The 18110-nt window shown below is 47.3% G+C and overlaps 1 protein-coding gene across 3 annotated transcripts in view; it reads left to right on the top strand.

Moving 5' to 3' along the window:
- The window catches only part of cpne2 (copine II), a 360136-nt gene that overhangs the window by 268531 nt on the left and 73495 nt on the right, over window positions 1-18110 (top strand). For all 3 annotated transcript variants that reach the window (XM_038806867.1, XM_038806868.1, XM_038806869.1), the window contains exon 13: window positions 5679-5730. In XM_038806867.1, coding sequence (XP_038662795.1) covers window positions 5679-5730 — 52 coding nt within the window. The remainder of the gene's footprint in view (window positions 1-5678; window positions 5731-18110) is intronic.

Below are 18110 nucleotides of genomic sequence, written 5' to 3'. Positions count from 1 at the left end.
CACTTTTTACATCAGCTGTGAGAAATTCTTTTTCAATGCTTATTAAAGCCAGGTTGGTCAGTCGCTCCTGTGACATAGAAGACCTCAGATATGTTTTTATTAATTTCAGTTTTGAAAATGACCTTTCACAACTTGCGACTGAAAATGCAATTGTAAGCAGTAATCTGTATGAAACACACAGCGTCGGAAAGACATCCCTCCCATACTGCAGTAAATACTCCAGAGCATCTTTAGGATCAGGGGGAACTCTATTCCTCTATTCCCTCCAGCTCGAAGGAGCATCACAAAATCAATAATTTCGTCATATAACTGAATTGCAACGGGTGAGATGTTATGTCTCGAAAGTTGTGCCTCCCTCCTCTGCAACCCCCATGGAGAAGGATAAGAGCAGCAACGTCATGGAAATACTGTTATGACCCTTGTGGAAACAAACTACAAACAACCCAACTAAGACCAATATACAAGACTTCACTTTTATATTAGCAATCACACCAAAATCAACATAAATTTAAAAAAATTGCAATAATATGACCGATAAATTACACATAGCAGATACAAAGACATATCTCACACATTTCTCAGTCAGCCCATTCAGCACATATCGCATTCATTTCAGCCACAATATCCTTCAAAACGTTGAACTTCTTCAAATCAAATTCCATCTTCATTTCTCTAAAGCTTTAGCACCAAGTCTCATCAAACACCGGCATTACTTCACCCAATTTCCACAAATATAATTTTCACAGTCGACACATTTCCAGATCCCTTCTTCTTCACAAAACCCTGGTCATGTGGGGCCTGTTTTTGCACTATGCCAGTGCATAAGGTGTCCCCAAATCCAGATATAAAAGCTCTATTCAAGATCCGAGCTCCAGCAGCTTGCAGTCAAGTCTCTGAGAATCTCCCATTTATAGGACCCTGGGCTTTAAGTATAAAGGGTAAGAGGGCAAAAGTTAAGAGGCCATGATGAATCTTTATAAAATACTGGTTCTGTCCCTGGCCCAAATGTCAAATTCTGGGCACGACAGTTTAGTAAGTTGACAGCTATAGAGAGGGTGCAGAGAAGAGTTTTAAAATGGATCAAAAGATAAAGATAAAGAATAAAGAAAACGCACCCATGGTGGCATTGCCGTCGATTCGGGAGAATTCGCGCCCTTTCTGTTTCCGCTCCAGCCGCCGAGTGGAAAGCCGCCTCTTTACCAGCGGCGACCGCGGTGCGCAGGCGCGCTCCGGCCGAATGCGGTGCGCAGGCGCGCTCCGGCCGACCGCGGCGCGATCCATTCTCTGCACGCCACTGCCCCCATCCAATGGATGCCTGGGGCCAACGCACCGTCGCCCCCCCCCCCCCCCCCCCCCCCCCCTCTGCACGCCACTGGGGCTCTGGTGACAGCCGTGCTGCCGTTCACACCGAGAAAGTATACAGGGAGTCCGGTGGTGGAGCTGTCTTTAAAAATTTGGAACCAGCTGAGGAGACACTTTAAACTGGGTCACATGTCGCCGATGACTCCACTGTGTAGGAATCAGGCTTACATGGGAGATGATGGTTGGATGGGATGTATAGGAGATAGAGGGCAGAGGGGTTTGTATGAGTCTGGGACATGTTTGCTGAGGTGGAGTTTGCTGAATTAGGGGATCTGCAGGAGAGGTTCAAGCTATGATGAGTAAATTTAGATATTGGCAAGTACATGACTTTGCATGCAAGGAGCTTCCTTCGGTCTCTCAGATACAGGAGTATATGCTTTTGGAGAAAATGTTGCTTCTGGATGAGATGGGCTATAGTAGGATTGGGGATATATATGAGTGGTTGGGAAAGCAGGGCAGGGCCTTAGTGAAAACAATCAAGCAGAAATAGGAGGAGGAGTTGGGGGGAGATAAGATGCGAACTTTGGTGTGAATTAATACGTCGAGTGAACTCAAACTCCTGCGCAAGGATGAGTATTATACAATTTAAGGTGATGCACAAGGCCCATGTGACTCAGGCCCGGATGAGTGTTTTTTTTCCAGGTTAGCGGATGGGTGCAGGATGTGTGGGAGGGGGCTGGCAAACCATGCCCATATGTTCTGGAATGCGTGGAGTTGGAGAACATTTGGGAAGCGGTGTTCGGAAACCTATCAAGGATTGTAGGGGTTGAGATGAAGCCGTATCCTATGTTGGCAATCTTTGGGGTTTTGGAGGTGTTGGAGCTGCTGGAGGGGAAGGGGGACAATGTCATGACCTTTGCCCCTCTAATTACCCAGCAACAGATGCTTTTGAATTGGAAATGGGCCATGCCCCCAGGGCTTGCGGCATGGCTGGGAGACTTGTACCAGTTTCTTAGGTTGGAGAAAAACAAATTTGCCTTGGGGGTTCAGAGGAGGGCTTTGAGATACAGTGGAAGCCATTCATGACTATATTTGAGGAGCGGAGAGGGGGGAATAAATGGGGGAAACTATATACTGTTATGGGCCAGGGTTTAGAGAACCCCAAAGTGTATTATGGAGTTCACCTGACACACAACTTTTAATAGATTGTGGTATGGGGAGCACACAACCCACTCTACAGGTGTGGTACAGCAGAAATGGATAAGTATTTTTTAAAGCAAAATAATGTTTATTCTATGAACTCAAGGTAACCTTTTTAAAACATACAGTGAACATCTTAGCCACCATTAATTCAAATACAACCCCCAAAGAATACAACACTAAGTAATCCTTTAAACTTTCCTTTTAACATCCGTAAGACTTAAAATAGCTTTACCAGAAGCACATCAGGTTAAAGTCATTACTGTTATTAGTTTTAAATCACCATGATTGATTTACAGTCTATAGATTACAGAGAGAGATCCATACACCTTCTGGCTGTGACTGCAGCTATCCAGCTCTGAAAACGGAATTAAAACACACCCTTCAGCAAACAGCCTAAAACAAAAGTAAAAAGCTGACAGACAGCCCAGCTCCACCCACTCTCTGACATCACTGCAGTAGTAAACACCCATTTCTTAAAGGTACTCTCACTACAGATATTTTTATACACACCCATTTATAAACACCCATTTCTTAAAAGTACTCTCACATGACAATACCCTGTCGGATGTTAAGGCTGTGTTATCATGTTGACTATGTTTAGAATAAAATATAATTTATAAATTAAGGAGAGCAAAGAGGGGATATGAGAAAGCTCTGACTGGTAAAAGTTGGGAAAATCCCAAGGTATTGAAGAAGCACATTAATGTGAAGAGGATAACTAGGGAAAGAGTAGGACCCATTGGGGACCAAGAGGGCAACCTGTGGCTGGAGCCAGGGAACATTGGTAGGGTGTTGAAAGAATACTTCACATCCGTCTTCACCCAAGAGAATGAGGATGTAGGTATGGAACTCAGGGAGAGCGACTGTGAGTGTCTTGAGCAAATTGATAGAGGGAGTAAAAGGGTATAGGAGGTGTTGGCAGATTTAAAAGTGCACAAATCTCCAGGGCCGGATGAATTGTGTCCAAGGATGCTGTGGGGGACGAGAAAGAAGATTGCAGGCACTCTGACCAATTTTTAAATTCCTCTCCGGCCACGTGGGAGGTGCCGATGGACTGGAGAACAACTAATGTAGTCCCCCTATTTAAGAAGGGTTACAGAGATAAGCTGGGAACTACAGCCAATGAGTCTCACATCAGTGGCAGGAAAACTATTGGGGGAAATTCTGAAGGAGAGAATCTATCTCCACTTGAAGAGGCAAGGTTTGATCAGGAATAGTCAGCACGGCTTTGTCAGAGGGAGGTCACGCCTAACAAATTTGATTTAACTTTTTGAGGAGGTGACCAGTTATGTAGAAAAGGGTGGTGCATTTGATGTAGTTTATATGGGTTTCAGCAAAGCCTTTGAGAAGATCCCACAGGGGTGACTTATAAAGAAGGCAAATGCATATGGGATACATGGTAATTTTATAAGGTGGACCAAAATTGTCTTAGTTGTAGGAGACAGAGGGTGATGACAGAAGGCTGCTTTCATGACTGGAAGCCAGTGTCCAGTGGCATATCACAGGGATCTGTGCTGGGTCCCTTATTATTTGTGATTTATAGAAACAACACAAATAATTACGTGGGGGTAGGATCAGCAAGTTTGCGGATCACACAAAGATTGGCTGGGTGATTGAGTGCCTTGGATTACAGGAAGATATAGACAGGAATGGTCAAATGAACAGATAAGTGGCAGATAGAATTTAACCCTGAAAAGTGTGAGGTGGTACACTTTAAAAGGAGTATTTGACAAGGAATTATTCAATGAGCGGCACGACACTAGGAAGTTCTGAGGAACAAAGGGACCATGGCATGTTTATCAATAGATATCTGAAGGTAGAAGGACAGGTTAATAGGGTGGTGAAAAAGGCATATGGGACATTTGCTTTCAATCGAGGCATAGATTACAAAAGCGGGGAGGTCATGATGGAGTTATATAGAACTTTGGTGAGGCAACTGCTGGAGTACTGTGTGCAGTTCTGGTTGGCACATCATAGAAGGGATGTGATTGGACTGGAAGGGGTGCAGAAGCAATTCACCAGGATGTGGCCTGGGATGGAACATGAAGAGAGGTTGGAGAGGCTTGGGCTGTTTTCATTGGAGCAAAGAAGACTGAGGGGCAACCTGATCAAGGTGTACAAGGTTATGATGGACATGGGCATGGATAGTTACCCTTAGTTGAAAGTGCTCTTTTCAAGGGCCGGTGCAGACTCGATGGGCCGAATGGCGTCCTTCTGCACTGTAAGTTCTATGATTCTATAAAGGGTCAGTCACGAGGGGCCATATGTTCAAGGTGAGGGGCATGAGGTTTAGGGGTGGTATGTGAAGAAAACCTTTTTTACTCAGAGGGTGTTGACGGTCTGGAATGCACCATCTGGGAGGGTGGTAGCGGCAGGTTGCCTCTCATCCTTTAAAAAATAGCTGGATGAGCACTTAGCATGTCACAACCTTCAAGGCTATGGGCCAGGTGCTGGTAATCTGTACTTTAAAGAACATGCATTATAGAATTCTGGGATTCGAACTTCTTGCAATTGATTTATGACATTCTTTTGACCTTTGTCCATCGAATGGATGTCCTCTTCCTTTCTTTGTCATATTGAAGAGCACCAATGACGGGTGCACCAAATTTCACTATCACTGACAAATTGAAATGAGATCATTGGTGTGTGCTCTGCACGCTTGCAAATTGAGCCCAACTCCAGAGCATCTGCATAAAAAAGCATCAAACCTGATCATATAATTTGTACCTTGCTGTCTTCAGAGTTGGTTTGTGCTCCCTCAACTGCTTCCATCCTTATTTTCACTATTTTAACACATGAAGCTGAAGATTGACTTTCCTGTCAGTAATGGGTATGGTTCTCAGAAGATTTCAGGGAGGAGGGGATAGGTTCATATCTGTGTTTTTGGTTCTACGTTTGGGGACGGTGTTCTGGACCAGGCTCCCTCATATGTAAACAGATCCAAGGAATGAGTCACAGAGCTGTATTAATGTTTACCATGGAGCAGTTGACAACCTTTGTTGCGAAGAGAATAGTTAATGGGGCTGTGAGGAGAAAAAGTACAAAGATAAGCAGGTGGAGATGTGAACAAAACAATAAAACAGTCCAGAAAGAACAAAATTAAGGTGTTGTATTTATTATTAGCTCTCAGGAAAGCATTGACATAATGTGTTTCATTGCTTTTGTATTCCCAGGTGTCCCATGAATTTGCCATTAACTTCAATCCTACAAACCCCTTTTGTACAGGTTAGTAGTGAATTCTGGTGAAAGTTCCTATAACTCTTTCCATCTGCCTCTACTCAGTATGATTCTGGGAGTCAGACATCCTTGTGTTTTGTGTCCTTTTCTGGGAGTTGTGTTTGTATTTATCCAGCTCTAGGTAATGAACAGTAATCAGTACAATGACACAGCTTACTGAAGTCCCCACAATTGTGCTGGTTACAGCTCATGTTATTCTCTGAGTGCATTGCTCTGGTGAAATGTTACCTGGTATCATCTGACTTAGCTGTACAAAGAGAATGCCTGTGCAATTGCGACAATTTCTATCGAATAATCAGCTTTAATAATCTTGGCAAACTGCTCCCACTTTAGAAAGTTGCTCATATTGCTGCTGCTCAAGTGTTTAGTGCATAGTTTGAAGACATGAAACATTGACCCTAAACATGGCCTCTGCAATAGTCACAGCGTTAACTGGAAGTAGAGTCCAGGCTTACCAACATGTGCAACCTCACCAACACAGTGAGTTCCTAATCTTTCTCGGCTTGCCTAAGTGAGCCATACCTGCCCACTTTGGAACTGCTCCTGGTATTCAAAGTAACATCAACAGAAACCTGGAAACACATTGCCAACTGGTCTTGCAAGCAAGGAAGTAGTCTTGCAGGTCTGGTGCCTAAAGCCTAAAAAAAGATTTAGAGTGGAAGAGGAAACATTTCTTCAGTTTTCATCAATTAAATGTTTCAAGTTCTGCGCCCCTTCCCCTTCCAGTTCCATTTCCATCTTCCAATTCCTAATAAGAAGTGTTTTGTTTTCGGTAACTCTGAACTTGGAGAAAAAACAACAATTGCATTTTTTTACTTATTCTGAACACTTTGAACTATACCCATCAAAGATGCACTTAGTAAGAGGGGTACTCTTATGGTAGTTGGGGATTGGTACTATGACTCAGGAATATGTTGCTCCATTGAACTGTCATGGATTTGACAATTTCTTTAGGTTCTGTAGAGCCATCTGCTTCATCAGTAGCTGCGATCAACAAAAACCGAGTGGTATTTCCTGCTATAGGTGTGCTATCATTCTGTGAGAAATGCCTAATCCTTTCATACGATTATACAAATTAGGAGCATGAGTAGATCACTCGGCTCCTCAAGCTTGCTCCACTGTTCAATAAGATCATAGCTGATCTGATTATAGCCTCAAACCCACATTCCTGCCTAACCTCAGCTAAATTTTCACCCCTGGTTAATCAAAAATCTATCTAGATCTGCCTTAAAAATATTCAAAGATTCTGCTTCCATTGCCTTTTGAGGAAGAGAGTCCCAGAGACTCAACTCTCTCTGAGAGAAGTATATTTTCATCTACCTTAAACGAGCAACCCCTTATTTTTAAATAGTGACCACTAGTTCCAGATTCTCCGCCAAAATTTGAAAATCTGTGGGCTGGATTCTCCGCCAGCAGGATTCTCTGTTGCACCCAAGGGTTCCCCAACGGTGTTGGGTGGCCACAATGGGACATCCCATTGGCAGGTGGCGGGAACGGAGAATCCCACTGCGGGCGAGGGCACGCTGCCCAAGATAACTTGGGCAAGATAACTCTATGATTTTAAGAGGAAACATTCTCTCCACATCCATTCTGACAATTTTCTTCATGATCTTAAAGTTTTCGATCAAGTCGCCTTGTGCTCTTCTAAACTCAAGTGGATACAAAGCTAACCTCTCCAACCTTTCCTCACAAGACAACCTACCCATACCTGGTATCCTGAATTGTCTAATAAACCTTCGCTGAACTGCTTCTAACGCATTTACATTTTCCTTAAATAAGGATACAAAATTGTACACAATACTCCAGGTGTGGTCTCACCAATGCCCTGCACAACTGAAGCATAACCTCCCTTCTTTCGCAATCAATTCGTCTCACAATAAATGAGAACATTCTATTAGCTTGCCTAATTATGTGCTGTACGTGTATACAAGCTTTTTGTGAGTCATGCACCAAGACACCCAGATCCCTCTGAACCTCAGAGCTTTGCAAGCTCTCATCATTTAGATGATGAGTTTTTTTTATTCTTCCAGCCAAAATGAACAATTTCACATTAGCCCACATAATACCCCATTTGCCACTTATTTAACCTATCAATGTCCCTTTGTAACCTCCTTACGTCTTCTTCACAATTCACTGTCCTACCTATCTTTGTGTCATCAACAAATTTAGCAACCCATCTTCAATCTCTTCATCCAAGTCATTTAGATAAATTGTAAAACGTTGAGGCCCCAGCACTGATCACTGTGGCATACCACTCATCACAATCTGCCAACCATAAAAAGACCCATTTATGCCAAATCTATTGCTTCTTAGCTTAGCTATCTTCAATCCATGCCAATATGGTACCCCCTACACCATGAGCTTTTATTTTCCAGAATAACCTTTGATGTGGCACTTTGTCAAATGCCTTCTGGAAATCTAAGTACAATACATCCACCGGTTCCCCTTTATCCACAGCACATATGACTCCTTCAAAGAACTCCAATAAATTGGTTTAAAATGTTTTGCCTTTCACAAAAGCATGTTGACTCTGCCTGATTGCTTTGAATTTTCCCAAGTGCCCTGCTACAATATGTTTAATAACGGCTTCTATTATTTTCCTTTTGACAGATGTTAAGCTAACCGGCCTGTAGTTTCCTGCTTTCTATCTCTATACCTTTTTTTAAAAGGAGTTACATTTGCTATCTTCCAATCTAATGGAATCTTCCCCGAATCTGGGGTCTTTTGGAAAATGAAAACCAATGCATCAACAATCTGATTTATCAGTCTCAGATCCAACAATTTGCTCACTACCACTTCCCAGGTGATGATAATTTTCCGGAGTTTGTCCCTCCCTTCCATTTCCAGATTTACAGCTATTTCTGGGATGTTATTTGTGTCCTCTATAGTGAAAACAGATACAAAATGCCTGTTTAATTTATCCGCAATGACCCTACTTTTTATTAACAATTTCCCACATGCACATTTTATAAGAGCAATGCTCACTTTGTTAACTTTTTTGTTATTTAAATGTGCGTAGAAATTCTTGCTGTTGACTTCCGGTTGCGGCTATGACTAGCTAAGCCGCACATTTGGAAGCTCCTGCGACAAAGGTGTTTTTGGGCCAATTGGAGGGCCCCAACGGTGCTGAAAAGACGAATCCCGGTGGGGGAAGGTCCCCTGAGGAGAACTAGACCGATTTTATGGTCGGTACCCGGAGTGGAGCGGCAAGAAAAACGGCAGCAGCTCCCCAAAAAAAGCGGGGGAAGAAAATCAAAATGGCGGCCGGCGGCGCATCGGAGGAGTGGAAGAAATGGGCGGAGGAGCAGCAGGCCGCTCTCCTCCGTTTTTTCACGGAGATGAAAGTGGAGCTCTTAGAGTCCATGAACGCGACGGCCACCAGGTTGGTGGGAGCCCAGGCGATCCAAGAGGCGTCGATTAAAGATCTGCAGCAGGAGATGATCGCGAGGGAGGAGGAGGCCACAGTCATCGGGGCAAAGGTGGAGGTGCACGAGGCACTCCACATGAAGTGGCAGAGCCGCTTCGAGGAGCTGGACACTCGGATGAGGAGGAAAAATTTGAGGATCCTGGGCCTGGAAGAAGGCCTGGAGGGGTCGGATCTCCCGGGATATGTGGCGGAGATGTTGAGCTCCCTGATGGGGGAAGGGGCCGGTCCGGCGCCCCTGGAATTGGAAGAGGCATACCGGGTCATGGCCAGGAGGCCTAGGGCAAACGAGCCCCCGAGGGCGGTGCTGGTGCGGTTCCAGCGGCTAAGTGATCGAGAGAAAGTCCTGAGGTGGGCAAAAAGGGAGAAAAGCAGCAAGTGGCAGAACTCGACGGTAAGGGTGTACCAGGACTGGAGTGCGGAGGTGGCAAAGCGGCGGGCCCGGTACAACCGGACAAAGGCGGTGCTACACGCGAAAAAGATCAAATTTGGAATGCTGCAACCGGCGCGCTTGTGGGTCACCTACAAGGACCAACATCATTATTTCGAGTCCCCAGAGGAGGCCTGGACCTTTGTACAAGAGGAAAAGTTGGACACGAACTAAAACCTGGGAGCACCGGCGGTCGTAGCCGCCGGGGGACTCTTGATTGAGCAAGTGGCCCTTTTCTTTTTCAGGCCAGGTCGGAACTGGGTAACAGTTTCGTGGATTGTTTGGGGTGTTTTTTCTCGAACGGTTGACTTTTCTGAATATTTTGAAGGTTTCGAGTTGTTGGGTGTTTCTGTATATTTGTACTGTTGAAATCTCTATTGTGGGTCGTTGGCTTCTTATGGGGTGTTTCTTCCCGTTTCCAATTTCCTTTAGTTATTTACCCCTCTTACCCTTTTCCTTTGGGTGCTTGGGGGGGGTTTTTTGTTCTTTTTTTCTTTTCGGGTTATGGTTATCTGCGGTTATTTATACTGTTTGATGGAGGGTGATGGTTGGGCACACTGTTAGTTGATAGCTAGTTAATTATTTTGTTATTTAAGTATGTAGTTAAGTATTTATGTATTTAGTTGCCATTGGGTATTTATATCGTTAAGTTGGGGAGACGGGACGGGGGGGAGCGGGTTGATTATGCGGGTCTTTCTCTGGGGTTTTAAGGGGATCTTTCACGGGCGCAGATGGGGTGAACCGGGAGGAGTCGGAATGTGGCAGGAGCAGCCGGGTCAGCGGAGACCAGCTGACTCTCGGGAGTACGATGTTGGGTACATCGCGGCTAGGAGGGGTCCTAGCCGGGGGGGGGGGGGGGGGGGGGAGGGGGGGGGGGGGGGGGGGGGACACCGGGTTGCTGCTGGAAAGACAAGGGACGAGAAGGGGAGAGCCGGGGGGGTGGGGGGGGGGGCCATCGCTATGGGAAGCGGGTCAGAAAAGGAGGGATGACCCGGGGCGAGCAAGGGACAAGACATGGCTAATCGACAGGGAGTAGGGGCGGGTCGCTCTGCGATCCGATTGATCACGTGGAACGTAAGGGGGCTGAATGGGCCGGTCAAAAGATCAAGGGTCTTCTCACACCTGAAGGGACTGAAGGCTGATGTAGCAATGCTGCAGGAGACTCATTTGAGGGTAGCAGATCAGGTCCGCCTGAGAAGGGGGTGGGTGGGACAGGTGTTCCACTCAGGCTTGGATATCAAGAACCGGGGGGTGGCGATTTTGGTGGGAAAGAGGGTGTCGTTTGTGGTGGCAGAGGTGGTGGCAGACAAGGAGGGCAGGTACGTGATGGTGAGGGGTAGGTTGCAGGGAGAGAATGTGGTACTGGTAAATGTGTATGCCCCGAACTGGGACGACGCGGGTTTTATGAGGCGCCTGCTGGGCCTCATCCCGGGACTGGAGGCAGGGGGCCTGATCATGGGAGGGGACTTTAATACGGTGTTAGACCCTGGGCTGGATAGATCGAGTTCCAGGACGAATAGGAGGCCGGCAGCGGCAGAGGTGTTAAGGGGGTTCATGGAGCAGATGGGAGGGGTAGACCCATGGAGATTTGGTAGGCCTAGGACGAGGGAGTATTCTTTTTTCTCCCACGTCCACAGAGTGTACTCTAGGATCGATTTTTTCGTATTGAACAGGGGGCTGATACCGAGAGTGCAGGACACGGAGTACTCGGCCATTGCGATATCGGACCATGCACCACATTGGGTGGACGTGGACATGGGGGAGGCGCGGGATCAACGCCCGTTGTGGCGCCTGGATGTAGGGCTGTTGGCGGACGAAGAGGTGTGCAGAAGGGTGAGAACGGGCATTGAGAACTATCTGGGTACGAATGACACAGGTGAGGTGCAGGTGGGGACGGTCTGGGAGGCCTTGAAAGCAGTGATTAGAGGAGAGCTGATCTCCATAAGGGCACACAGAGAGAGGAAGGAGAGGCAGGAAAGGGAGAGGCTGGTGGGGGAGCTCCTAGAAGTAGATAGGAAATATGCGGCGGCACCAGAGGAGGGGCTATTAAGGGAGCGGCGTAGCTTGCAGGCCAGGTTCGACCTACTGACCACTAGGAAGGCGGAAATGCAGTGGAGAAGGGCGCAGGGTGCGGCGTATGAGTACGGGGAAAAGGCGAGCAGGATGCTGGCACACCAGCTTCGTAAACGAGATGCAGCTAGAGAGATTGGGGGAGTGAGAGAGAGGGGTGGGGATGTAGTGCAGAAGGGGCAAGAGGTGAATAGGGTCTTTAGGGACTTCTATAGGGAATTGTATAGGTCTGAACCGCCGAAGAGGAGAGGGGGAATGAAGAACTTTCTCGACAAATTGGGGTTCCCAAAGGTACAGGAGGAGCTGGTAGAAGGGCTGGGGGCGCCGATAGAGCTGCAGGAGCTAATTAAAGGGATAGGCCAGATGCAGGCGGGGAAGGCGCCGGGGCCGGATGGGTTCCCAGTGGAGTTTTACAGGAAATTTGTGGACTTGGTGGGTCCAGTGCTGGTGCGAGCCTTTAATGAGGCGCGCGAGGGGGGGTTCTGCCCCCAACAATGTCGCAGGCCCTGATCTCCTTGATTTTGAAGCGGGACAAGGACCCGGTCCAGTGCGGGTCCTACAGGCCCATCTCCCTCCTGAATGTTGACGCCAAGCTGTTAGCAAAGGTCCTGGCAACCAGGATAGAGGACTGTGTGCCAGGGGTAGTCCATGAAGACCAGACGGGGTTCGTGAAGGGACGCCAACTTAACACAAATGTCCGGAGATTGTTAAATGTGATTATGATGCCAGCAGTGGAAGGGGAGGCGGAGATAGTGGTAGCGCTGGACGCGGAGAAGGCATTTGACAGGGTGGAGTGGGAATACTTGTGGGAGACGTTGGAAAGGTTTGGGTTTGGGGAGGGATTTATCAAGTGGGTAAAACTGCTCTATTCAGCTCCGATGGCAAGTGTGGTAACAAACGGGAGGAGGTCAGAATATTTTGGGCTCCATCGAGGTACTAGGCAGGGATGTCCCCTATCTCCCTTACTCTTTGCATTAGCGATTGAGCCGTTGGCGATGGCACTGAGGGGCTCAGGGGGGTGGAGAGGACTGACAAGGGGAGGGGAGGAACATCGGGTCTCGCTCTATGCGGATGATTTGTTGTTGTATGTGGCAGACCCGGAGGGGGGAATGCCGGAGGTAATGGGGATACTAGCGGAGTTCGGGGACTTTTCGGGGTATAAATTAAATCTGGGGAAAAGTGAGGTCTTTGTAATACACCCGGGAGACCAAGGGGAGGGAATTGGGAGGCTCCCCTTCAAAAGAGCAGTTAAAAGTTTTAGGTATTTGGGGGTGCAGGTGGCAAAGAACTGGGGGACCCTCCACAAGTTGAACTTTTCCAGACTGGTGGAACAGATGGAGGAGGAGTTTAAGAGGTGGGACATGGTGCCGCTGTCGCTGGCAGGGAGGGTGCAGTCAGTTAAAATGACGGTCCTCCCGAGGTTCTTGTTTTTGTTCCAGTGTCTGCCCATCTTCCTCCCCAGGGCCTTTTTCAAGAAGGTAACGAGTAGTATCATGGGGTATGTGTGGGCACATGGCACCCCGAGAGTTAGAAGGGTCTTTTTGGAGCGGAGTAGGGATAGTGGAGGGCTGGCGTTACCCAACCTTTCAGGATATTACTGGGCGGCAAATACATCGATGGTACGAAAGTGGATGATGGAAGGGGAGGGGGCAGCCTGGAAGCGCATGGAGAGGGCGTCCTGCGGCAACATAAGCTTAGGGGCACTGGTAACGGCACCATGGCCGCTCCCTCCCACGAGGTATACCACGAGCCCGGTGGTGGCGGCCACCCTCAAGATCTGGGGGCAGTGGAGGCGACACAGGGGGGAAGTGGGAGGTCTGATAGGGGCACCACTAAGAGGGAACCACAGATTTGCGCCGGGAAACACAGGAGGGGGATTCCAGAGCTGGCAGAGGGCGGGTATTAGACAACTGAGGGACTTGTTTATAGAGGGGAGGTTTGCGAGCCTGGGAGAGCTGGAGGAGAAATTTGGGCTCCCCCCGGGGAACACGTTCAGGTACCTCCAAGTGAAGGCATTTGCCAGACGACAGGTAGCGGGGTTCCCCGCGCTCCCCGACAGGGGGGTGAGTGATAGGGTGCTATCAGGGGTCTGGGTCGGGGAGGGGAAGATCTCGGACATCTATAAGATTATGCAGGAGGTGGAGGAGGTACCAGTAGTGGAGCTGAAAGATAAGTGGGAGTTAGAGCTGGGGGAACAGATAGAGGACGGGACATGGGCAGACGCCCTGGAGAGGGTCAACTCGTCGTCGTCATGTGCGAGACTAAGTCTCATTCAATTTAAGGTACTGCATAGAGCCCACATGACGGGGACAAGGATGAGTCGGTTTTTCGGGGGTGAAGACAGGTGTATTAGATGTTCGGGAAGCCCTGCGAATCATGCACATATGTTTTGGGCATGTCCGGCACTGGAGGAGTTCTGGAAGGGGGTGGCAGGGACGGTGTCGAGAGTGGTGGGGTCCAGGGTCAAGCCAGGATGGGGACTTGCGATCTTCGGGGTTGGGGTGGAACCGGGGGTACAGGAGGCGAGGGAGGCTGGAATATTAGCCTTTGCGTCCTTGGTGGCTCGGAGGAGGATCTTGATTCAGTGGAGGGACGAAAGGCCTCCGAGTGTTAACACCTGGTTAAACGACATGGCAAACTTCATTCAATTGGAAAGGATCAAATTCACCCTGAGAGGGTCGGTGCAGGGGTTTTTCAGGCGATGGCAACCCTTCCTAGACCTCTTGGATCAGAGATAGAAACTGAGGCCGTGACAGCAGCAACCCGGGAGGGGAGGGGAGGGCGGGAGGGAGGGGGGGGGAGGGGGGACAAAGACGAAGGAAGTACGGTAGTGGTGGTGGCACGGGCAAGGCCTGCCCGAGGACGCTGCTAGAAATGATAAGTTGGTCTGACTGTCGGTTCGCCGGCGGGGGGGGGGGGGACTTTTTTCTTTTTTTTGTTAAGTAGGGGGGTTTGACTTTGTTTTGTTATAATTTAAATGTAAATGTAGGGGGGGTTAAAATGTTTGTATTTTGAAAAATTTCTTCAATAAAAATTATTTAAAAAAAACAAAAAGAAATTCTTGCTGTTCACTTTTATATTAATAGGTAGCTTTATCTCATACATAGTGTTCTGTGCCAGTCAAAAGGAACTACCTAATTATTCTAATCCCATTTTCCAGCTCTAGGCCCATAGCCTTGTATGCATTGGCAACGCAAGTGCACATCTAAATGCTTCTAAAACGTTATGAGTTTCTCTGCCTCCACTACCCTTTCAGGCAGTGAGTTCCAGACTCCCACTGCCCTCTGGGTTATTGATCCTTCGACCAAGGGGAAAAGTGTCTTCCTGTCTACTCCATCTGTGCCCCTCATAATTCTGTATAGCTCAAACCAAGTCTCCTCTGCTCCAAGAAAACAATCCCAGTCTCCAATCTCTCTTTATAGCAAAACTCTCCAGCCCAGGCAACATCCTGGTAAATCTCCCCTGCACCCTTTCCAGTGCTATCACATCCATTCTGTAATGTGAATTCCAGAACTGCACACAATACTCTAGCTGTGGCCGAACAACGTTTTATACAGTTCCAGCATAACCTCCCTGCTCTTAAACTCTATGCTTCGGCTAATAAAGGCAAGTATACCATATGCCTTAACCACTGTATCTCCTTGCTCTGCTACCTTAAGGGACCGTGTACGTACACACCTAGGTCCCTCTGATACTCAGTGCTTCCCAGGCTCCTGCCGTTCATCTTGCATTCCTTTGCCTTGTTTGTCCTGCTCAAGTGCTTCATCTCACACTCATCCGAATTGAATTCCATTTGTCACTGATCAGCCCATCAGACCAGCCCGTCTTTATCCTTCTGCAATCAAAAGCTATCCTCCTCACTATTTACCACCCCACCAATTTTTGTATCAACTGCAAACTTACTGATCAACCCTTCTACATTCATGTCTAAATCGTTTATATAAACTACAAACAGCAAGGGCCCCAAAACAGGTCCCTGCTGGACCCCACTGGGCACAGGCTTCCAGTCATAAACACACTTCTCCCCCCCCCCCCCCCCCCCCACCCTCCCCACCCCCGAACATCGCCCTCTGCTTCCTGCCACTCAGCCAATTCTGGATCCAATTTGCCAAATTTCCTTGGATCCCATGGGCTCTTACCTTCACTATCAGTCTCCCACGTGGGACCTTAGCAAAAGCCTTGCTGAAGTCCAAGACTACATCAAATGCATTGCCCTCATCTACACACCTGGTCACCTCTTTGAAAAATACAATCAAGTTGGTCAGACATGACCTCCCCTTAACAAAACCATGCTGACTGTTCTTGATTAATCCCTGCCTCTCCAAATGCAGATTAATTCTGTCTCTCAGAATTGCTTTCAATAGCTTCCCCACCACTGAGGTCAGACTGACTGGTCTGTAGTTTCATGCTTAATCCCTTCCTCCCTTCTTGAATAATGGTTATCCTCGAGTCCTCCGGCACCTCTCCTGTGGCCAGAGAGGAATTGAAAATTATTGGCAGTGCCCCTGCTATTTCCTTCCTTGCCTCACTCAACAGCCCGGGATATATTTCATCTGGCCCTGAAGGTTTGTCTACTTTTAAACCTGCCAGACCTCACAGACCACTCCTCTCTCTCTCTATGTTAATTTCTTTAATTTTATTACAATCCTTCTCCCTGATTTCTATACCCCACTGTTCCTCTCACTATAGTGAACACTGACACAAAGTATTCATTTAGAACTCTGCTTATGTCCTCTGGCTCCCCACACATATTATGATTATCACAGAATTTACAGTGCAGAAGGAGGCCATTCGGCCCATCGATTCTGCACCGGCTCTTGGTAAGAGCACCCTACCCAAGGTCAACACCTCCACCCTATCCCCATAACCCAGTAACCCCACTCAACACTAAGGGTAATTTTGGACACTAAGGGCAATTTATCATGGCCAATCCACCTAACCTGCACATCTTTGGACTGTGGGAGGAAACAGGAGCACCTGGAGGAAACCTACACACACACACGGAGAGGACGTGCAGACTCCGCACAGACAGTGACCCAAGCCGGTATCGAACCTGTGACCCTGGAGCTGTGAAGCAATTGTGCTATCCATAATGCTACCGTGCTGCAGGTGCCTGGTCCATAATGATCTACTTGTTCCCTAGTTATCATTTTACCCTCAATTTACTTTATCTGCCAATATCCTTTCATACCCGTTTTTGCTCTCCTAATTTCCTTTTACATTCTCCCTTAAACTTTCTATATGCCTCTAGTGCTTCTGCTGTTTTGAGCCCTCAATATCTGCCATAAGCCTCTCTTTTTCACCTTATCCAATGCTGTATATCACTCAATCTCCAGGGTTCACTGGATTTGTTGGTCCCACTCTTTTTCTTTGTTGAAACTTGTTGGCCTTGTACTCTCCCTATTTCCTTATTGAATGCATCCCACTGTTCTGCCACAGATTTACCTCAAGGTTTCTTTATTAAGAGAGTTTATAGCCTTGTTCAGTCTCACAACTCTTCTCTCACTTCACCCAGTGTCCCAGTCAATTCTGGCCAAATCATATCTGTTCTTCTTAAAATCAGCCTTCCACAGTTTAGAACATTGATTTCAGGCCCATTCTTGTCCTTTTCCATAACAGTCTTGAATGTAACAGAGTTATGATCACTGTCTACAAAATGCTCCCCCACTGATACTTCAACCACTTGCCCGGCTTTGTTAACTAAGTCTGGGACCACCCCCTCTCTTGTAAGACCTTCTGTGTGCTGGTTTAAGAAGTTCTCCTGGATGCATTTCAAGAATTCCGCTACGTCTAAACCTTTCACACTATGACTACCCCAGTTAATGTTGGGGAAGTTGAAGTCCCCCACTATCACTACCCTATTACTTTTACACTTCTCTGTAATTTTCCTACAAATCTGCTCTTCTATTTCTTTCGGACTGTTATGGGACCTAAAGAACACTCCCAGCAATGTGATTGTTCCTTTTTGGTTTTTAAGTTCTATCCATAAGGCTTCATTTGAAGAGCCTGCTAAGATTTTATTCCTCCTTACTGCTGTAATTGATTCCCTGATCAAAATTGCGACACCCCCTCCTCTTTTACCTTCTTCCTTGACTTGCTGATGCCCCTATATCTTGGAATATGAAGCTGCCAATCCTGTCCCTCTCTCAACCATGTCTCAGTGATAGCAATGACATCATATCCCGATGTTTGAATTTGTGCCCCCAACTCATCTGTCGTGTTCGTCAGACACCTTGCATTAAAATAAATACCATCCAATCTTGCCAAACACCCTTGTAACATAACTGGTTCAGAACTTCTATGCCTTACTGACTCACTTGCTGTTGCTTCTAATTTTGACTGTACATCTCCCCCTGCTGAACATTCGTTCAGGATCCCCCCCCCCAAATTAGTTAAACTTTTGTGTTTTTTTCCCAGCACTGCTACTGTGTAATTAGTTGTTCC

Source organism: Scyliorhinus canicula, chromosome 9 (assembly GCF_902713615.1).
Source record: "Scyliorhinus canicula chromosome 9, sScyCan1.1, whole genome shotgun sequence".
Lineage (NCBI taxonomy): Eukaryota > Metazoa > Chordata > Chondrichthyes > Carcharhiniformes > Scyliorhinidae > Scyliorhinus > Scyliorhinus canicula.
The sequence above is the reverse complement of the archived record's forward strand: the minus strand, read 5'-3'. Positions and strand labels throughout refer to the sequence as shown.